This window comes from Colletes gigas, unplaced genomic scaffold, assembly GCF_013123115.1.
Source record: "Colletes gigas isolate AHSC1104 unplaced genomic scaffold, ASM1312311v1 Colletes_gigas_Sc00020, whole genome shotgun sequence".
NCBI classification, from domain to species: domain Eukaryota; kingdom Metazoa; phylum Arthropoda; class Insecta; order Hymenoptera; family Colletidae; genus Colletes; species Colletes gigas.
The window spans coordinates 2,480,296-2,501,634 of record NW_025106649.1 but is presented as its reverse complement, the minus strand read 5'-3'; the positions used below and the strand labels follow the sequence as shown (position 1 = coordinate 2,501,634).

Here is a 21,339-nt window from a genome sequence, read left to right as displayed (position 1 = left end):
CACACAGTGTCTTCAGATTTAACTGATAAAATTATTTCACGTCCTTTTTAAAGAACATTTTGCCCATTTATTGTTTCATATTCTTCAATATATTTTTATTTTGATTAATTTATTCCAAACCTTTGTTTTCTTTTATTTACTTTTACACTGTAGAAATGTAAAATGGGACATTGTTGTTTATACACATACATAAATAGTAACTTCTCTTGTACTTGTGTCTAATCAAATTTATTTCAACCTTGTCACAGTCATGTGGTTTTGTTCACATGAAGTCATTTTGAGAGTTAAACGTAGTATAAAAGCATGCATTCGTTGTTAGATAAAAAAAGAAAGATTATCAGATTTCGTCGGATATTAGAAAATATCGAAGGCGTTTTCAAAAAGAAAATGGAATCTAATGTCACTGTCCTTATTTAAAATGATCGAGAGGCAATCAGTTTATAATATACAAGTGATTGCAGAAACAGTAAAAACTCACTAACGTACGATTAAAAACTTTATTTTATTTTGGTTTGCTTCGTAATTGGGAAAAATATATATAATGTTGCGTGTACCTGTAGGAACTTTGGGCTACAGATTATGTCTGGGACAATTGTCGTTTGGGTAACATGCTAATTAGAAAAAAAAATGAATGAACTTAGAACGTGTCGATACGTTACCAACGAACAAGTTGTGAAAGAGATTTAAGAGAAAAAGAAGTAGCTTAAACCTACGCTAAGGCTGACGCCTCGTTAATTCTAGACTTACACGTTGGTAACAAATGTGGTATAAAATATGGTATTAGGTACGCATTATACGTTCCTCTCTTCAATGAACGACAAAAATACATGAAGGCTGAATGTCCGTGTGTATCTCGCATTGTGGTCATTAAATGCGATGTCGTTTTACCATAGTGTATACGGTATTAAATGGAAGAAAAGAGAGAGACGAAACAAAGTGACAGGATTATAAAAACACTCAAGTAATCTATAACATAGATCTTTTTCAAAATATGAAGCTGACCATGAGACGAATTTTACGCATGGCACACGGTTAACCAACTTTTGAAAATCTGACGCTGAACAACCCTGCTAACATGTATAAAATTATATACAGCATCGCGAGATATAGCATTTGTGCTTTGTTCCTCGTTACAAGCGTACGCGCCAGCTATTTCTGGCCTGTTTTCTTTCCTTTTTTTTCTTTTTTTTTTGTTGGAAAAAGTTGAAAATTCTCTCGACTAGCGTACATTGTACGTCATGCGTTGGTTAAAATCTAAAAAAGTATCTGATACATGAAGTTGTTACGAATGTTTATATCCAACATGAATTATATTAGGAATCCCTTGAACAATTTGTCCTTTGGAAGATACACGTTAAATGCTTAATTTCAGCAGGGTTAATACTCGCTCTATTGGTCTCGATGAAGACTCTTGCTCGTTCGGTACTGATAACGAATAAAAGCAACGCGACGATTACAGTGAAGCAACGACCGTTTCAACTCGAATCCCGATCTTTTCTCGTCAAACTGCCCGAAGTTTAATGCTTTTCGCTGTTAACTTAGCGATTCTCTTCTTTCATGAAATAAAACTTATCCATTTACAGGTTAAACATATTTGAAGATTCTTAAAAATATACACTGTTCTCTTAACGTTTTTCCTTTCGTCTTATCGTACTCAATACAAGTTATTTTCTTGGCCGTTCCTTTTTGACTAGATTCATTCTCAGTTGAATAGGTATTTAACCCGATACCACGAGTACGATGTTTAAATCGATACGCGTTCGCTTTTTTAGCCAGAACACACTTCTGAATGTTCGTCCCATGCAGCAACCTAAAATGCATAAATTTTAACGATAAATGAAATATGATATTTTTCGAATTATAACATTATAACATTCAACAAGTTCTTTATTAAAAATGTTATATTTAATTTGTTTATAATACCTGGCATTCGCGGCTGCAGTACCATTGATTTCCGCAGCCAGCACACACGAACTGGGCTGCACGTTCACGACACCCTTGACATCGTGGAGGGCTATCCCTGTCCTCTCTGCCATCCCTTCCACCCGAGGAAATGCGTGTCTCCCTATCTTCGATCACTGCTGATTCTTCTTCAACGTCGTCCTGTAAAGCAACAGGCGAAAATGCAAATTCACCGTGTGTTAAATTTATGCGAATAAATGGTTGGGGTCTACCCCACAATTCTTTAATCTTTATTCGCGGGTGTGGGGTGGAGCCACACGTGGGTTAAGGTTACAATTATACTAGGACGTCTTTAACGCGTTGACTGCCGCACGCATTTTACGTGGTTTGCCCATGGCGCCGCGTATTTTTACTATTGGTCGCGACGTCGGTCACCAGTGACCCCCACGGCGCTGTAGCCAAGTCGAGTGCCGGCCACCGGTGACCCCCACGGCAGTCAACGTGTTAACAGACTGCGCACGTGAACGCCACGACGTCTTTACCAGACCGAGCCTATGACAACACCGTCGTTAACCGACTGGGCCTCTTTCTTCAAAACTCTCATCCATATACAGGGTGGGGCAATAACTATTAGCACTTCAGATATTTCTGAAACTATAAGTTTCACAGAAATATTTGCTGAAATAAAATTGCACAGTACGAAGGGGGCCATCTGGTGGCGATGATAGTTTTATTGCAGGCGGAGATACTTCGGACATTTGAAGGTCACTGCAATTTTTTTTAAATGGATCGGTATGTTTTTGTTTCTGTATCATGATAGAGGATTTTAAAACGAGTTCAACGACCTATTACATAAGGTCATTGGAGATCATAGAAAGTAAAGAAAGGCGATAATATTTATTGACGCTTATGACCTTATTATTATCAACTTATTGACGCACAGGTTGCAATAATTCGCTGTTGTATGTCGTAAGTTGTAGTTGGTACTTCTTTGTACACTTTCTCTTTCAGTGTTTCTCACAGAAAGAAATCTAGAGGTGTTAAGTTTGGTGAACGAGCTGTCCATGATATTGGACCGCGGCGTCCAATCCAACGATTTCGAAATTTTTCATCGAGTTCCCTTCCTGCAATCAATGAATAAAGTGCTGGGCATCCATTATGTTGATACCACATGGTTTGTCGTGTAAGTAAAGGCGACTCCTCTGGCAAAAGACTCAATACATCCTTAATAAAATTAGCATAGATGTTGCCATTCAAATTTCCATTGAAAAAATAAGTTTACAATACGTATGTTTCATTTCCTTCAATGACCTTATGTAATAGGTCGTTGAACTCGTTTTAAGATCCTCTATCATGATACCGAAGCAAAAACATACCGATCCATTTAAAAAAATGGTGGTGACCTTCAAATGTCCAAAGTACCTCCACCTGCAATAAAACTATTATCGCCACCAGATGGCCCCCTTCGTACTGTGCAATTTTATTTCAGCAAATATTTCTGTGAAACTTATAGTTTCTGAGATATCTGAAGTACTAATAGTTATTGCCCCACCCTGTATACATGGCCTTACCCTAACAGTAAAGGGGGGAAAAAGAGACAGGACAGAAAGACGGAAAAACGAAACTGGAAAATACTTAGCGTAGGGAAAGTTTAGCTACAGTGAAAGAGAGTAATAAAAATCAAGAGGCTCGCCCGGATCGAGGTGGAAAACAGGCGCCTCGTACGGCTCTGGTCGCCAAGTGTTTAACAGGACAACCAGGCTCGCACGAGACCCTGGGATAATGGAAAAATAGAAAGCTTAAAACTATCCTTACATTCCATTTATACTATGGCAAGGGCGTAGTGGCTATACATTGACCGCTACAGTTGCAACTAACAAGGAGAGTAGCCCAACTATCCGATTTAAATTTCATCGAATTTTTGTAAGATGATATAATGTGGTGTTTACTAATCAACTGACAAAAGTTCAATGAAATCGAAATCGGACAATTACTCTATTTATAAGGGTCCTTGTAAACAGAGTTGAGCAAAACGTGATCTGATCACATTTGCCACGATACGATTACATGTAATCACACGGAAATGACCGTTTAATTACAGTGTAATTATAACTGTAAATCTTTAAAGTACATAAAAACTATTTAATTATCGTGTGATTATATGTAATTTAGTGAAAAATTTAATCAGATAACATTTTTCATAACTCTTTGAGTAGAGTATATCACTTACCACGTGAATTAGATTATTCGAGTGAGATTGGACCGGGGTATTGACAACCGGTGTTATTGTTATTTCCGTTCGAGCCTGAAAATAGAAAAATAAATGATGAATTAATTGTCACGATTGGCGCCGCACCACTGATTTGTGACACGGATAATTACTGTTTTATAGAAAAGTAAAATACCTTGGAAGAAGACAGAAGGTCGCTGATAGAAACCGGATTAGAACCTTGATATGCCTGCAAAAGGTGCTGGGTTGCCGCACTTTGCTGTGGCATGGACGCGGCTGATGGTGCATTCCTTTCTCTTTCAGGTGCGGTGAGTAATCTAGCTAAAGTAGGTGAAAAAGTTGTAGGTCTTGGAGATTGTGATTTCGTGAGAATTCCATGGAGCAACGAACAGCTCTGTTGAGGTGGAGTATTTGGCGGTGCCGGGGACGGTGCAACGGGATGAAGCGTCACATCCGGATAATTTTGAGGCGTTTTCACGGGTTCACCTAAGCAATTTTACATTTGCAAAATTAATTACCTTCAATGGTATCTAAAACGTTTCGTTTACTTCCGTTTTTGAACTTGAGATCAAAGCTAATACATATTTATCTACTTAATATTACACTTTTCCCTGAATTAATCGACAGTAACCGACAATGAAAAGGAACTACATATTGCTACTACTAAAACAGATACGAAGCAGATACAAATTTGCTTAAATGGCACTTGTACGATTCATTATATATACCTTGCTGTTGGCTCAATTTAGCAAACTGCACAAGCACATCCTTGAAGCTCATGGAATTAGGATCTGACATATTCGGATTGCTTTTACAAGAATCTGTACTAGATGGCCTTGAATCAACGCTGTGCCCTGTTTCAACCATGGCTCCACCAGCTCCGAGGCCAACGTTCACCGAATTTCTCATTCTGCGACCCCTACAATTCAAATATATACGATTTTATACAATCACGTTTCGATTTTATAAATCAACGTTTATTCTAATTTTTCGAAATCCATTTAATTTAATTCGACACTCTATATTTACTGACACTATTATCTCGTAAGTAATGTGACATTTTTGGCGCAAATGTTTTCAATCATTCTTGTACAATCTTCTTTATCTTTCTACATAGTTCTATTCTCTTCTTTAAAATACTTTTAACCATACTTATACAACGGAACAAATATTGAGTTCTTCCTGGGGACTTAAATGAAACCTATCGTAGCTTATAAATTTTGTTAAGCTGATCACGATCTTGGCATATAGCGAAAATGATATCGAGAGAGAATATTCAAGCAACTTGCTGGACAGCAGACTACAAACAAGGGAAACTCAAAAGACATCCCATATTAGATCTTCCACATCGTTTTTCCAGACAATAGAATATATACTAATAGTTACAAAAGTACAGAGGTGCACATAAAAATTTACTTAGAATAGAATCATCACTTTTCCTAGACGCTGTAAAAATCTACAAAGAATGGCTGGTCTCGTTTAAGTCCCAAAATTGGGTTGAATTGTGTTACCTGCGTGGAACTGTTTCAGGGTGCCTCAGTCTGTAATCAGCGATAATGGACCTAACATCAACGATGGCACCTTGACGGCCCTCGCCGATCTGCCTGTTTTCTGGACTGAGCGCCTCAGTTTGTTTCCGACCATTTTCTCCACCTTGTTTAGGAGGCGTAGATTGTCGTTGCGATGATTGTTTCCCGAGTTTCTCTTTTTTAAAAGCCGGCGAGTCCCGCGAGCTTTCCTCGGGCAAATCCTCCTTTGAGTCAAAGTTCAATTTTTCTTTGGATACGGGAGTCGTGTTACCGCTACTCTCCCATTCGGGTCCGAGGGCCAAGCTCGCTGGTGGTAACGTATCCGACAGCTGTCCGTTGCCTTCCATGAATCCCATTACTTGCCTCCTTCTTTCGATCCTCAGGTACGCCTCCTCCTTGAGCTTTCTCATGCTCAGGATTTCGTTCCATTCCATTTCTTTGGCACGTGCTAACTCATCCAAGGCCTGCGTGCAAACAGAAACAAACCAGACGTTATTGGGACACAAATTCATCAAAAATATCTTCGTAGTACAGTAATTTACCGTTTCAGTACCAGAAGCAAGGATAGGGTTGTTAGAATCTCAGCTTTAAAATGGTTCGAAATTTTTCAGACTAATTACAAGATTCCGAATCGTTTCTTGAATATCTTGATTAACTGATGCTGTGTTGAGTTCAATATTCTTGAGTATTTATCTAATTTCTTGTATTAGTTGGAGCCAATAATATATAGTCACCCACAAAAGTATCCGGTCATAAGGTGGGCGGATGCTTTTGTGAGTAACTGTATAGTGGATCGGAGCAGAAGAAAAATGGCGGCCGCGCTGCTTGGTACTCAAACGGTTAAAAACAGGTACGACGAGGTTCGATTGATAACTAAGGGTTTCAACAACGTGACTGTGAGAGTAACGGGAATATAAACAAATGCATAACAATGTCATTTATCATGAGTTCGATTTCCGGTGTTACAAGCATCGATCAGCGATAGAATTTTTAATGTTGAAAAAATTACACCCTCGTCAGACTTATAATTATTCCCAAAGTTGATGAAGGTATCGAAAGTTCAACATTCTTCATCGAATATCGAAGTTCGAGTTGCTGTTTATAATGGGATCAAAAGTAAATCAGAATGTTTCTTAACGATTTGTGAATTTTAACAAGGTTACAAAAATAAGTATCGTCTTTCCACGAGAAGAAGGCATAGCGTGTTTACATCCCCACTTTTGCTGCAGTTCGCTGATTGGCTGTCACCGATCTTCGTCACCGTTTTCGACTAATACCTGTGAGTCAGCGGACAGCAACAGGAGTGGGGATATAAACACGTTGTGCCTTCTCGTGGAAGGACGATACTGAAACAAATTTTAGGTTATACCTAAAAAAAATATTATTAAATAACGATTATACAGGGTGTTCAGCCAACCCTGGGATGAATTTTAATGGGAGATTCTAGAGGCCAAAATAAGACGAAAATCAAGAATACCAATTTGTTGATGGAGGCTTCGTTAAAAAGTTATTAACGTTTAAAGTTCCGCCCGAATTTCGGGGTTATGTTTATTCACCAAAAATGATTGTAATTAACCCCCGCAACCGAAAATAATTTTTCCAGAACGATTTGAAAGTTTTTTTTTTCGTCGAAAAACTTAGGCACCGAATTAGATTTTCAAAAAGGAATTTTTTTCTCGAAAATGCGTAGGATTTCGGGGATATGTGTAATGACCAAAAATGATTGTAATTGACTCCCGCAACCGAAAATAATTTTTCCAAAACGATTTGAAATTTTGGAATTTAGTTGTTAATAACTTTTTAACGAAGCCTCCATCAACAAATTAGTGTTCTTGATTTTCGTCTTGTTTTTGCCTCTAGAATCTGCCATTAAAATTTTTCCCAGGGTTGGACGAACACCCTCTATAAAAAAAATGAATATGGTACGCGCAAAGTACAATAAATTTCCTCTATTGTGAGATCAGTTTCATCGATTCCTCTTATCTAACGTACATTTCATAGGACCGGAGATCTTGGTTATAGATCGACCCAAATTATCAAATTGATATCGAGCGATCCTGCTCACCTGGACTTCGGCTCGAAGTTGATCAGCCCTCGCGGCAAGTTCTTCCGCGGTAACTTTTTCACAGCCAACAAGAGACGTTATATATTGCTCCCTCTGTTCGAGGCAAGACTTCTTCGGGGTGGAATTCCCGTTCGAGGACAACTGTCCGTCCGTTGACTTTCGTTTTCTCCCGCCACCGATGCCGACGCCTTCAGTTTCGGTTTTCGGGCAACGCGAAGCCACGGGTTTCTGTTGCGCTGTCTCCGCGGACGACAGGTTGGTCTTGGTCGTTGCCTCCGACTCCGAATCACAGAGAGGTTCCTTTTTTATCGATGAAGATCGGAGACATTCCACCGTCGCGGGCGCCGCGGCGGTTTCCTCCGGCAGAGCAGCGCCATTCTGCTGGCTCTGCGGTACTTTCGGCGAAGCCCTCGACGAATCGTCTTCCCTTGTTTTCTCGGCTGAGTCCACCTTCTTCCCGTTTCCGGCGGTACCTTCCATCGCGTGCATCTTGTTCAAACTGCAATCAAACAAATAAATGTTTCATTAACATTTTTTAGCGCTCTCTGGATGGATGCTTCGACATATCCCTAAACCGTGATCCACGGACCATCATTTTTTATAAAGATGGGACGTTCGAAAGCTACATAAATAAAAAATTAAATAAATAATTTTTATTATAAAATATGAAAATAAATTATTTTATTTAAAATATATATTTATATTAAAAATTAGTATTTATAAATAATTTAATAAATAATTTTTGAATTTTAATTAATATTGATTAAAATAATTTGAAATTTAAATGGTTAAGTGAATATTTTAAAATAATTTTTTAAATTAAAAAGTATTGTAAAAGTGTTAGTACATATAATAAAATGTTGCTATATTCAGAGTAATTTGTTCAACCGGCACTTTGAACTTACAAGTTGTTGAAATATTGTTTACAATGAAAGAACCTTAACGTAAAATTGTAAATAATGCTAGTTTAATTTAGAATATTGTAAAATAACAAATTCACAGATTTAATTATCGAATATTTCTGTGTTTCAGGCTATAATTTAAACAAATGATGAGGACATCTTTGGACATGGGAAACTAATGTGGAAATTTACGTGTAGAACATCTAACGAGGGATTGAAGTTATCAGAAAAATGTTTTTACAATAGTTGTTTGATACAGAGGGAGATATTAGGTGGTATAAACAATTTTCCTGTAGGTTTTATGGTGGGGAGAGATATCAAAAATCAAGTTGAGTTTTTGAAACGAGACCTTGTGTCTTTTTATTCGCAATATAGATTATTAAGAAAAATACAATGACCTACCGCATGATATAATTAAAATGCAGTAACATGACATAAATGAACAAAACATTAATTGTGCATTATTTAAAATCCTTAAGCAAAATGCACAAAGTAACACACGATTATTGTTTTTTAACTTATAGTTTGTATAAAATGTTACCGTGTTATAAAACAGTATAATATATTCGAAGAATGAACAATTTAACAAGATACTTCAAATTTCGCGATTACCATATATCGTTTGTTCAAGATATTTAAACATTCCACTGTCATACGTTTACAAACACTCGACGATACGCGTAATTGAAAAATTTCAAGTATCTCGTATTCATTTTTCGGACATCTTAACCTACATTTTATACGCAGAATAACTTGAAAAATTAATTTATCGAAAAAAATTCATCAAAAAGTGAAAAAATAATCCTAACCTATAACAATAACCTAACCTCTCCGCCTGTAACTTTCTCTCCATCGTCAACCATAAGAGAAATACGACCCTGTAGAGTTCGTCGCTAGGGATTTGTGGCGCTTAGACCTCGAAGACGTTACAGACAGAGTCTTTTAAAGTTTTATTCTTTTGTTTATCAGATATCCCCGAAGTCTCTTTATCTTTCTAAAATACACAGTTTATCGAGGATACAGTGTATGTATATATAAAATACGATAACATGTTTTTGCCCGTAGGCATTCGACGGATGTACACACTTTGGTATCGAGGGGTAAATTCGTTCAAAACGATGCATTCGTTTCGAAATTTTAAACAAACGAATTAGATTATGCGTCGACCGATGAAAAATTAATTACAAAATGCACGCCTTGGAACGATCACGCTGTTAAAGCGTCAAGTCAGCTTGTGAAGTTTGCTTTGACCTTGTATGAAAAATAATTGTCACCGAACCGAAGGACGAATGGAAAACGCCTGTGCACGCGTACTTGCATTATCATTTTCATAACGCCGTGTACACAAGCGTTTATATCGTCACTTGCACGAAGGAACGGTGTAATTAGACCAGTTCCGTGAAGGACTTCTAATTCATTGCAACGAATACATTTAAGCTTTTATATTGTAACGGCAAGGCGACTTAGAGATGTCGATCGGCTTAGAATGGAGTTAGACAAATTTGTTGATACGGTGACACGAGTTAGAAGACGTAACGAATAATAACTTCCAACCTAACTGTTCGAAGAAATAGATTCTATTTGCTCGTTTCTCACTGTCCTTTTATCATAAGACGTGCGTTACCCCCACCCTGTGGTCAAAACCTTCAGGAGAATACTTTTATCTTTTTTATAGAATGTATTATCTGATTCCTTGTTTTTAGAACATTATACAGGATGTTCGGCCACAGCTGGGAAAAATTTTAACGAGGGATTCTAGATGCCAAAATAAGACGAAAATCAAGAACACTAATTTGTTGATAGAGGCTTCGTTAAAAAGTTATTAACAATTAAATTCAGAAATTTCAAACAGTTCTGGAAAAATTATTTTCGGTTGCGGGGGTTAATTGCAATCATTTTTGGTGAGTAGACATACCCCTGAAATCCTACCCAGTTTCTAAAAAAAAATTCCAGAACGTGTGAAATTTTACGACGAGAAAAAAAAATTTCAAATCTTTCTGTAAAAATTATTTTCGGTTGCGGGGGTCAATTACAATCATTTTTGATGAATAGACATACCCCCGAAATCTTTATATCGAAAAGTTAATAACTTTTTAACAAAGTCTCCATCAACAAATTAGTATTCTTGATTTTCATCTTATTTTGGCCTCTAGAATCTCCCATTAAAATTTTTCCCAGGGGTGGCCGAACACTCTGTATAAACAGTAACACGCCTCAAAGATTTCAATGACCTTGAGACGTGTTGCCAAGGTCAATTCTCTGAGTAATCCTTGTTTCCTTGTTTACTTTCGGAGATACATGCAAAAATATTATCAATAGCAGGATAAGTTTGTATTTAGTTTGGTATAGGTTTAGACCATGTTTGAGTTAGGCGTGACTTGGTTTATTTAATCAAATCAATTAAGTGATGAAATATAACACTAGAATATCATCGCAAATTGATTTCAAAGATTTGCAACTATCGTACACATTTTTAGGACTATGAAATTTTTGATTTTACTTTCAATTTTCATTTTTATTCAACGACGAAATTCACTAAATAAAAACAGAAAAGCAAAATGTACATAAAAGAAGTATACTAAGCAGGGTAAACGAGCAAAGTTCAGAGAATAAGTATATTTTAGAAGCTAAACTAAACTTACGAGTTATGACCCACATTAATTTTCCTATGTTCGCGTTTTACACGAAAGTTTTGTTGTAATGTCTGAATTTTTAAAGTTTCTTTCTCATTATCCTAAGTATTGTTGTCCCCGATTACATGAAATTAAATTAGACCTGCCCGATTTCATATAACAGGAAACCAATCAGATTACCAGTAATTGAAATCATCGAATGAAAATAAAAATTTCAATATCTTTTTGCAACTTTTTCATCGGAGTATTACTAATGGATTGATGAGGTTTTCCAAATGAAAATCAGTTCAACACACAGCCTCGTTGGAACTGTTTTTAATTACACGTTATTCGAATTATTTTTGACAAAATTACCACACAATTCATCAATACTACTGTCACGAAGAAATAATTAAAAATATACATTTTACGTAGTTTATATATTATAGATACAGCGTTTGGAAAAATTTTTCGAATTAAATATGATGATTACGTAGAAAAATAAATATGTACGTTTGAAGTACAATAAATTTAAGGTTTCATTAATTCCTTTTATTTCAAACGTATGGAAGATTTTACTTATCGTTCGACCCTCATACTTATGAGACTTTAAATAACATTAATTTCATTGAGAACGCTATAAAATGGCAAGTACACAAATTTCTGTTTTTCATGCTAAAATTTGAGGAAACGTAGAGGGGATTCCCGAGCTATGGAAAAGAAACGTGACAATCAACGTGTTATAGTTACTTGGTTTAACGAATGTTGTTATCTCTTCGAACTCTAGCCATTTAAGTCGATCAATATTCGGACGCAAATGAGTTCGTTAAAACCGTGGATACTCCCACGACGATGACCCAGGGTGGTCTTCGCGACGTGTGCGTGATCATCCTGCGTTTACCCTCAGCATGAGGCACGCTTACACCCGCACTAGAATAGAAGGTGACCATGCAGTGGGGTTAATACTTTCGCGCCTTCCATGCGTTACATGGAAGACTGCTTACTTCAAAGAGAAACCGAGAGAGAGGACCTCAGTACCCTGTTAACGCAGTTTCCGACATTTGCAATCGAAATTAAAATTAATATTACAAAAATAAAACCGTCACTTGCAATGCATCGTAACTTGTCATTTCAAAATTCCTGGATTTGAATCATAAAATAGATTGGTATACTTATAATATGAACAGGGGATTCAATTATACCGCTTTATAATAGTTCACGATGTTCGTCGTCCATGAAACTGATAGACAAAGTAGTAACTTTTGACCTAAGGTATCACAGATAATTTTTCATTACATGTATTATACATACATAGCTCTTTCTACGTTTAATAATTGCTTGAATGTATCATAAGTAAATGTCGAGTCAGGATTAATAACATAGATTCATACTATGACTATACAGAAATTTACACGACTAAGAACTTAATTTCATCGGTATATACAAGACTGTTATAGTGGAAAATTAGTACAGACAATTGTAGACGATAATTCTATTACAAACACAATTGAACTTCTAAAGAAGGAATAGAATCTTATTTTTGAAAATATTGGTGAATTCCTAATATGGACGTGTTATTCTTTATAATATAATTTCTTGTATGAAGAACTAAAGCTTGCCCAATTTTCATTCAAATAGTGAAGATAAAATAGTTAAAAAAATCAAACAAGTTAAAGAAGCACTCTATTGTATTATTTATGTTGTTACTGTTGACCAGTATATTAATATTTTACTTTGAACAAATTTCTACACATTTCTTTATCAGATATAAAAAAAGGGCCTAAAAATACGCGATTTAATACACCCTATTAATAGGCAGTTGATAATAATCTCAAACAAGAGAAAAACTAAGGCAAACGAACACGAACACGAGGTGAGCAAATTTCCAGGAAAATAGTATTCTTTATTGACGCAAGGTTCGCGGGATCGGAAGTAATTTTATACGAGGAAAATTTTTCAATTACGAAAAAAATCCCTGTTTTGAAAGTAGATACTGGAAGTGGAATGTAAACATTGTGAAACCGGACGAAAGGCGTTCGCCAAAATTTGCTGCTACGCCTGTGCCTCGTTTGCTACAAGAGACGCGAGCGCGCTCGTCCGCAAGAAGGGAAGAGACTAAGAGGAGGGGGGAATTGCCAGCGAGGGAGGGAGACGACGCTAGAAAGAGAGGAGAAAAGAGGGGGGAAACGAAGTTCGTTGCTCCCGCTCGCGTTCACTGCACTTTATAGACGCGGATATAGGTTTCGCGGTACCAATTCTGAAAGGCCCTCGAACTCTTCCTCGACTCTTCGAAGCACTCGATCGGAATAAAAAGATTAGCGATAACTCTTCTAATCGGCTCGTGCGATGTTATCGGCTGAAATTTTCTTTTTTACAGAATGAAAAGAAATACTTTCATTATTGTCGTAACGCCGGGTAAAACCGAGGCGAGAAAATTGCAGCAGAAAATGTCGTGACGGGGCTCAAGAGCGTGCCTTTACTATTTTGTTTCCACGTGTACCGAAAGTTTATATTTTATTCGTGACGTTGGACGCACGAGCAGATTCTGTATCATTAAAAATGTTTATTTGGGAAACATATGTAATATGTGGCCGTTATATACTCTGTATATATATCTGCAAAGATTGATTACATCTTTTCATAAATCTATACCACCGGAACTTTAATTTATTTATGCTTTTTACAAGCTAAACATAATTTGGATAACACGATCATTTCGTAAATAATATTGTTTCTGCCTTCACTACTTTTTCTTCGTTAGATGTTAAAATATCCTCGCGTTGAATTATCAACTATGTCACATAATCGCCTTATAGGTTAGATTCTATGACAATATCCCAGTGCATTAAGGGCGCGGAAACACAGTTCACGTTGTGACACCCATTTCGCTGTTATTTCCACGTACTCACTTTTTTCAAGCACAATGTAACAGGTGGTTACTGGTTGTATCGATTTTCGTTTTCACCATTCTCGGGCACATTCACAGTCAAGCAGCATTTCAACAATATTACACGAAAGAATACCGTAAAATGGCAAAAATGTCTAAGTAAATCACGAACGCCATTTATGAGTAACAAAGTCCTGGTCTATCGTTAAAAATACTATTTATTCACTTCCTACTTTTAATTTTAATACGTAATTATGCAACTGACTCATAACGGTTATAGTACTGCATAATCATTAATATTTTGATCGTCCACTACAAAGATACTATTCGTACATACGACGAACAATGAAGAAAGTTTTAAGTAATAAGAGAACGTAATTCGCGAACATTGTAAAAAAAAATATAGCTATTAATATTCCCTTAAATAAAACTTTTACAGAAACTTTTAACACTGTACTTACTCCGTGTTATTAACATCCATTAACACAGTTACCAACATTCGGAGCATTGATTTGAAAAGTATTTCAGAACTTTGCTGGACGCTTGTCAAAAGTTCATTATGAAACTTTCGCGGGGTAGAAAAAGAACATGACACCGAGTAACGTGTGACGCGGCATGTTACACAGCACCAACTAAAGGATTTGTATTTCATCAGGGTATGGTATCCTTTCACACTTTCCAGGAGCACATGAAATAGTAACTGTGTACAACCGTTTGGTTGTAGCGATAGCGAAAGCGAAGGAGAAAGCGAAACCGGCTGGTAAACGGTAACTGAAATCGTCTGGATGAACGAACACGTGCAAAATCTAACGAAAATGTTTCGTCGCGGTAAACAGAAACGATCGTATATTCGATCGTACATGTTGATATCGATGTTTATTTAACGTATATTATATTTTATTTTATACAGTTAGCAAATCTTTGTAAAACCAATGAATATTAGCTAATATTTCACGTAACCACATTCTATTTACATGAAAGAGAAATAGAAACATGGTACGAGTTACGATGGAACAGGAAAATTTTCTTTAAATAACTCCGCGCAACCAACATTTTCCTCGAACCAGCATAATGATAACTGTCACGAATCGAAATGAAACACGAGCTGTAACTGGTTCTTATGTCGGTCGCGGGATAGAAACTTTCACAACTATAGTCACAAACATTCGAAAACAATTGGCCATCTTACCGCTACAAACTGTTTCGTAACTTTTTATTTTTCCGGCAATACGACAGGGAGCATAAAAAGGCAAAGTTCGTAGAATCTTCGCGTGGCTGTTAAAACACATCGATTTTATCTTTGCAATGACCTGAAAGTGCATAGACAGACGCTACCCGGCATATACGTAAACTAGATTTTCGTCTGTGAAGGGTTAACGTACGTACGTTCAACGTATATACCACGAAACTTCAGCGGTAGATTGGTTACATCTTGTGAAAAGTATCCCACCGTGTAGAGAGGAAGCTTCGCGAGGAATCGAACGAAGTGCCACCAGCAAAGGAAAAGAGAAAAAAAAAAACAAGCCCTTGCTACGAGAAAAACCGTTGACACAGGAACCGAGTGGCATGAACACGCGTCGTATGCACCGTTCACACTCCACTTGCACTTTTCACCGAGCGTGGCCGCTCACCGGTCACGACGATCCTTTCTTTCTACGGCCCCTCCCCTCCCCGGAGATAGCCGGACGTAGTCGATCGCAGCCGATCGCAGCCAATCCTCCGTGCTTTGCGTTTTCTTTTCCCCGAGAGACACTCCGCCACTCTCACTGTCGCAACACCGACGATCCCTTTGCAGCGGGTGGTAAGACGATAAAGGTCACGAAAGGTCATTCGTCCATCGAAAGAAAAAAAAAAGACTTTTGGGCACGAGAGAACCGAGCAAGAATCGACTAGGGTTATCGCGGTTGGTAGGCTAGCGACTGGAATCGCGTGAACCTTTTCATCGCTTTCTCCGGAGTTGAGGCAGCTTCTAAAGCCACCGCGCGCGTTTCACGGACGAGAGTTCTATGACCGTTGGAGAACCGCTAGCGCGTACACACTCCTCGAACGCGAAGCCAGTTTTCGCGCATTTACGGTTAGGACGAAGGACGTCTAACCGACTACGAGGCGTGCGAGTGCAGCGAATGCCGTGGAGCACGAACGAGAAGTCTAAGCGACGAAGACAGATCGCGTAGAAATGTACAAATATAGGCGAAGGAGAGAGAGAGACGGCAAGAGGGAGAGAGCGGAGCGCAGCAGGTCGACCAGCTTAGGTGGGGTTGCCGCGGTTAATGCGGTGACTCGAGGGGGGCGAGCAGATAGAAGCGCGCGCGTGTGCGTCCGCGCCTAGATTGGGCTAGGTTAGGTTAGGTTAGGTTAAACACTTGCCAGGGGACCTTGTAGCGACGTCCTACTTCTTTGCAAGCGAGCGCACGCTTTCGTCCTCCGTCTACTACACCTCTTCTGTTCTAGCCGAGGTTATTGTGTTATTGTTATTGTTCTACAGCGGACGAAAGGAGTATGTTAAAAACTGACCAGCCGTTGTATCGCTCCAGGATCCAAATTATCGATGAGACATGATAAAAAGCGATCGAAGTGACTAAATTAAACGCATAAAATGACAAAATTAAGCGATATTTCATAGAAAGTTGATTTTTACATTGCAAATAAAAAAACTGGTAGAAATGTTACTTAATACTTATGAGAAGGTATACATAACCTCGCAGATAATGGTGCATTTATTCGAGGTATTAAGAAGAATTATTTTGGTATACGTACATAGAATTACTATCTTAAGAAATAAAGCACAGAATATAATAATTGTTTGCTTCTAATATATTACATTTTCTCTTATATGTAAGTCATAGTACAATTATGAACGTACTTTTTACGAGTACTAACATTTTTGTCAGCTTTTTTAATCTACACGTTAGCGTCAATTCCTTTTTCAAGGGGTGACACGTGTCAGGGTCAATGCATTTGGAGCTTTGACCTGATTCTCAAGAGTGTCGTAGGTGTCGATATCGAAACCATAAGTCTGTCATCAAACTTGGGTCCGACGTATGTAGTTGACACTCGAGGCACGACGAATTCTAAAAATCGCGGATGTTTTGTTTATGGGTCGGCGATAGAGAACCCGATCGTCGATCATCAAAGGTACTGTGTGCGTGGGCGATGACCCGTAGCATGGTGCTACACGGCACGTGGAAAACGATAAGGGTTTCTTAGAAGGATCTGGCCACGTAGTGAGGAAGGCTTTGCCTTTTAGTAAGAGGACTGTGATGAACGGCACTTACCCCAGAACTTTTGTGGAACGCGAATCGTTTAGAGATTTTTCCAACATACAATATACATAATTGACTTTCAATTATAAAATATTGTTGAATTTTCGTATTTTACGCATATGATTTAAAGTCAAGACAATTTTCCACTTTTTACACATCTTTGGGATCTGAAAAGTGATGCGTCACCAATTCTTCAGATTCCGGAAGGATACAAAATTTGGCCATTCTTTAACACCCTCTTTTTGTAAATAAACTGAACTATTTATTTCAACGGTTGCCTTAATTCTGTGAATTCGAATAATTACGTATAAGTCTTTTCGATAACACTGCGAATGTTTGTATTTTGGTACACAAAACATGCGGACCCAGTAAGTTATAGGCTACATTGTAAATACAGACATAATGTTCCGACTACAATACAGTATTACATACTCGATATTTTCTGTGCGCTACAAGAAGTATTTATATGTTTAGACAAAACATAGTTATATCGTCTATTAAAAAGAAATTATTTGAATCATTATTAACCGTGCGATTTTCTCATAGTTCTGATAAAAATTCAAGCTTATCCTTCGTAATAAAAATGTAACTTTGCTATACAAGTGTATGCAAACACCGCGAGTACAATGGTTGTAACTTGGTAGCAAGAATAATTTACAAACACAAAAATAGAAATGTAAAACCGTAAATTGGAACAACGATAGAGTAGAGGTCAACGTGAGGAACACAGTCCACGGAAAGAGTTGCTGAAAAGGTCGACTTCATGGCGCAGGTGGGGGAAAAACACGAAGAAGGAAACCTATGTACGGTCGAAGTCGTGCTATTATTATTGGCATCGAATGGCCACGAGAAAGGCTCTTCTTTCTCGCTTGTACACGTTGGAAGAGAAAAAGTACAACAATTTCGATCTTTGTTGCTTTTAAAACTGTTCATTGATTCCTACAGAAACTTAAATTTGTTAACTTAACTGTTAATTAACTTAACGATGCTAAATTAGTGTACGAATTATCAGTACGAAAATTAAAAATTTTACGCTATAACAGACCGAAATATTTTTCCAAATTAATTAAAATATTTCATATACATTTTAATATGGTCAAGTCAATCTTCGAATTCGAATCCAATCGACCATTTGCGGGATTACGTTGGACGTCTATTGGGGAGTTATTCTTTTACCAATGAAGCGGAGGTAATGCAACAGATTACGAAAATGTAGACAGAAATACCGTCAGAGTTTCGTGTTCGATTCAAGGGTTATTCGACACTCGCATAACGTTGTTTTTGTCAAAAGTGGTTGAATCGTTTAAAGTATGTTTCTTAATTTTTCTCACGAAGCATTTGTTTGGTTTCTTTAACTCATTACTAAAAAAAAATGTATTATTTATTGATATACGAGATGTTATCTCTGTATGTTAATTTTTGTCCCAATTTATCTCGGAAGATAAAGCATATACAAGAATTCTCAAATGATTGTTTTGTTTCAGAACTTTTGTCATTAAGTGTATTTTATAACGAACCTCTTCAAACGGAACTCGTACGTAAATGGAGAGTTGCCTGTGATTAGAACCATGGTGATCTTTTCTACCGACTCGCACACGCCATTTTGAAACCGACCACACAAACACAAAAATTAGTCAAAATTATTCAAATTTCCCGGAAAAAGTTGCCCCATGACTGGAATCACGACGATCTTTTTTACCGACACGCAGACGCCATTTTGAAATTAACCGCAACACAACTACAGATTAGTAAAGAATTTGTTCAAATTTCCCGGAAACTACGGCGACAACAAAGAAGCACGAAGTACCAGGAGTGTAAGAAACCGAAGAAGGAAACCATTACGCGACTGAGACTCGCGCTATTATTATTGACTCGAATGGTTACGAGAGAGCGTGTTCTCCCGTCCCGCTCGCGTTCCTCTCGACCTAATTCGCGGACGTTGACGATCGGAGGAGCGTTCTCGCCTGCTCGCGGTGTCCCTGAGTACCAAGGACGCTCTCGAGCGCGCGTTGGTGAACCAAACAGAGGTTACACCAAAGTTTCCTTGAAGCAAAGTCGAATTTGGATTCCGTTCCTTTATGATAGGCGTGCGGAACCCACTTTAGGCGCGCGGGCCAATTTGAATTTTGCTACCCACGTCGCAAGCCACGTATGCACAAGGATTTTATAATTGTAAAAAAATATTTTAGAGACCATACTTCAATGATATCACAGAAGTGCAATGAAAATAATAAATAGAAGGATATGATTAATTTAAAAAATTGAGATATTTATATATTGTATAAGTTTGTTATACAGGGTGTTCGGCCATTTCTGGGAAAAATTTTAATGAAGGATTCTAGAGGCCAAAATAAGACGAAAATAAAGAATATCAGTTTCTTGACTGAGGCTTTGTTAAAAAGTTATTAACGTTTGAAGTTCCACCCGTACTGAATTTTTTTCGCGAAAATGCGCAGGATTTCGGGGGTATGTCTATTCACCAAAAATGATTGTAATTGACCCCCGCAATCGAAAATAATTTTTCCAGAATGATTTGAGTTTTTTTTTTGTCTTCAAATTTCACACCTTCTCGAATTTTTTTCTAGAAAGTGGGTACGATTTCGGAGGTGTGTCTATTCACCAAAAATGATTGTAATCAACCCACGCAACCGAAAATAATTTTTCCAGAACGATTTGAAATTTTTTAATTTTGTCGACTTTGTTCACCTACTTGAATTTTTTTCTCGAAAGTACGTAAGATTTCGGGGGTGTGTCTGTTCACCAAATATGATTGTAATTGACCCCCACAATCGAAAATAATTTTTCCAGAACGATTTGAAATTTTTGAATTTAATTGTTAATAACTTTTTAAGGAAGCCTCCATCAACAAATTGATATTCTTGATTTTCGTCTTATTTTGGCTTCTAGAATCCGTCATTAAAATTTTTCCAGGGGTGGCCGAACACCCTGCATATGTACAAGCATAATGTTATTAAATAGATGCGACACAAATATTGACAAATAATGAGTAGCAAATAACGCTTAGGATAAAAAGGTCGAGTAGGTTAGAAAATTTAATGGATTGGACCACGCATTGTTGCCATTAAGAATAGACTCTTCCATGTTTTCTTTTGAGCGACTAATGAGCCGCTATTTTTGGCCAAAAAGTCGCAAGAAAACGGAGGCTGAGAAACAAAACGAATGTCAGGACACTTTTTAAGAGGATATTCTCTACCCATAACCTTAAAAACATCGAGTTTTTATAAAAATAGATTCATACTTGTAATGTAAGTAGACTTGAGAAGAGGATGGTCTGCCAAAACTTTCAATGCGTATTTCTTTTTAAATTATGGATAAATATCATAATTTTTTTATTTGTGTCCTGTAAATACTGTATTTAGTTGGCCAATATTTTAGCATTGCATTTATTGTTAACCGGAACAAATTATTGAAGAAACATTAAATCAGTCGTGTAAAAGAGAAGTAAATAAATGCGGCTCAAATGTCAAAAGACAAGATGACAAAGAGTGGCGCATATGCTAGAAATGAACCGGTCGTCTCGTCCCTGACCGCGAAGATCTTTTTCGGATGTTGCTGTATCGGTCAGAGGTTGAATTAGGTTAATAAAACGATCGTTGGCACATCATTTTGTTGAAGTTTCATCATACGTTTCCGTAATTTTGTGAAAAACGGGCAACGCGAGCAAAAAAGTTTGCGTCGTCTTCGATCGACCTCGGCAATTCGTGATAAATCGATAAACACGGGACTAGAAAAAACACCGATTGTCCGTGGCGTACTCTTAATCGACGACCTCTTCGTGAAACATTTATAAACGCTGTATCGAAACATCGTGTTGCGTTTGTTCTAAAAAGCGTTCCTCCATTGTCTCCTACGTTAATTTCGTACAATAGATCGATCCTTTCTGAAATTCCACGGCGAAAAAAGATCGAGTTCGTTTTGTACAACCGAC

General features: G+C 37.5%; 1 protein-coding gene across 4 annotated transcripts in view; it reads right to left on the bottom strand.

Moving 5' to 3' along the window:
* Window positions 1–515: 515 nt before the first annotated feature.
* LOC122400746 (actin cytoskeleton-regulatory complex protein pan1-like) overlaps window positions 516–21,339 on the bottom strand; it is a 56,664-nt gene continuing 35,840 nt past the window's right edge. For all 4 annotated transcript variants that reach the window (XM_043402370.1, XM_043402368.1, XM_043402369.1 and 1 more), the window contains 7 exons: window positions 7,727–8,225; window positions 5,644–6,125; window positions 4,861–5,051; window positions 4,308–4,618; window positions 4,133–4,207; window positions 1,924–2,103; window positions 516–1,810 (listed from right to left, as the gene is read on the bottom strand). In XM_043402370.1, coding sequence (XP_043258305.1) covers window positions 1,769–1,810; window positions 1,924–2,103; window positions 4,133–4,207; window positions 4,308–4,618; window positions 4,861–5,051; window positions 5,644–6,125; window positions 7,727–8,225 — 1,780 coding nt within the window. In that variant the 3' untranslated portion in view covers window positions 516–1,768. The remainder of the gene's footprint in view (window positions 1,811–1,923; window positions 2,104–4,132; window positions 4,208–4,307; window positions 4,619–4,860; window positions 5,052–5,643; window positions 6,126–7,726; window positions 8,226–21,339) is intronic.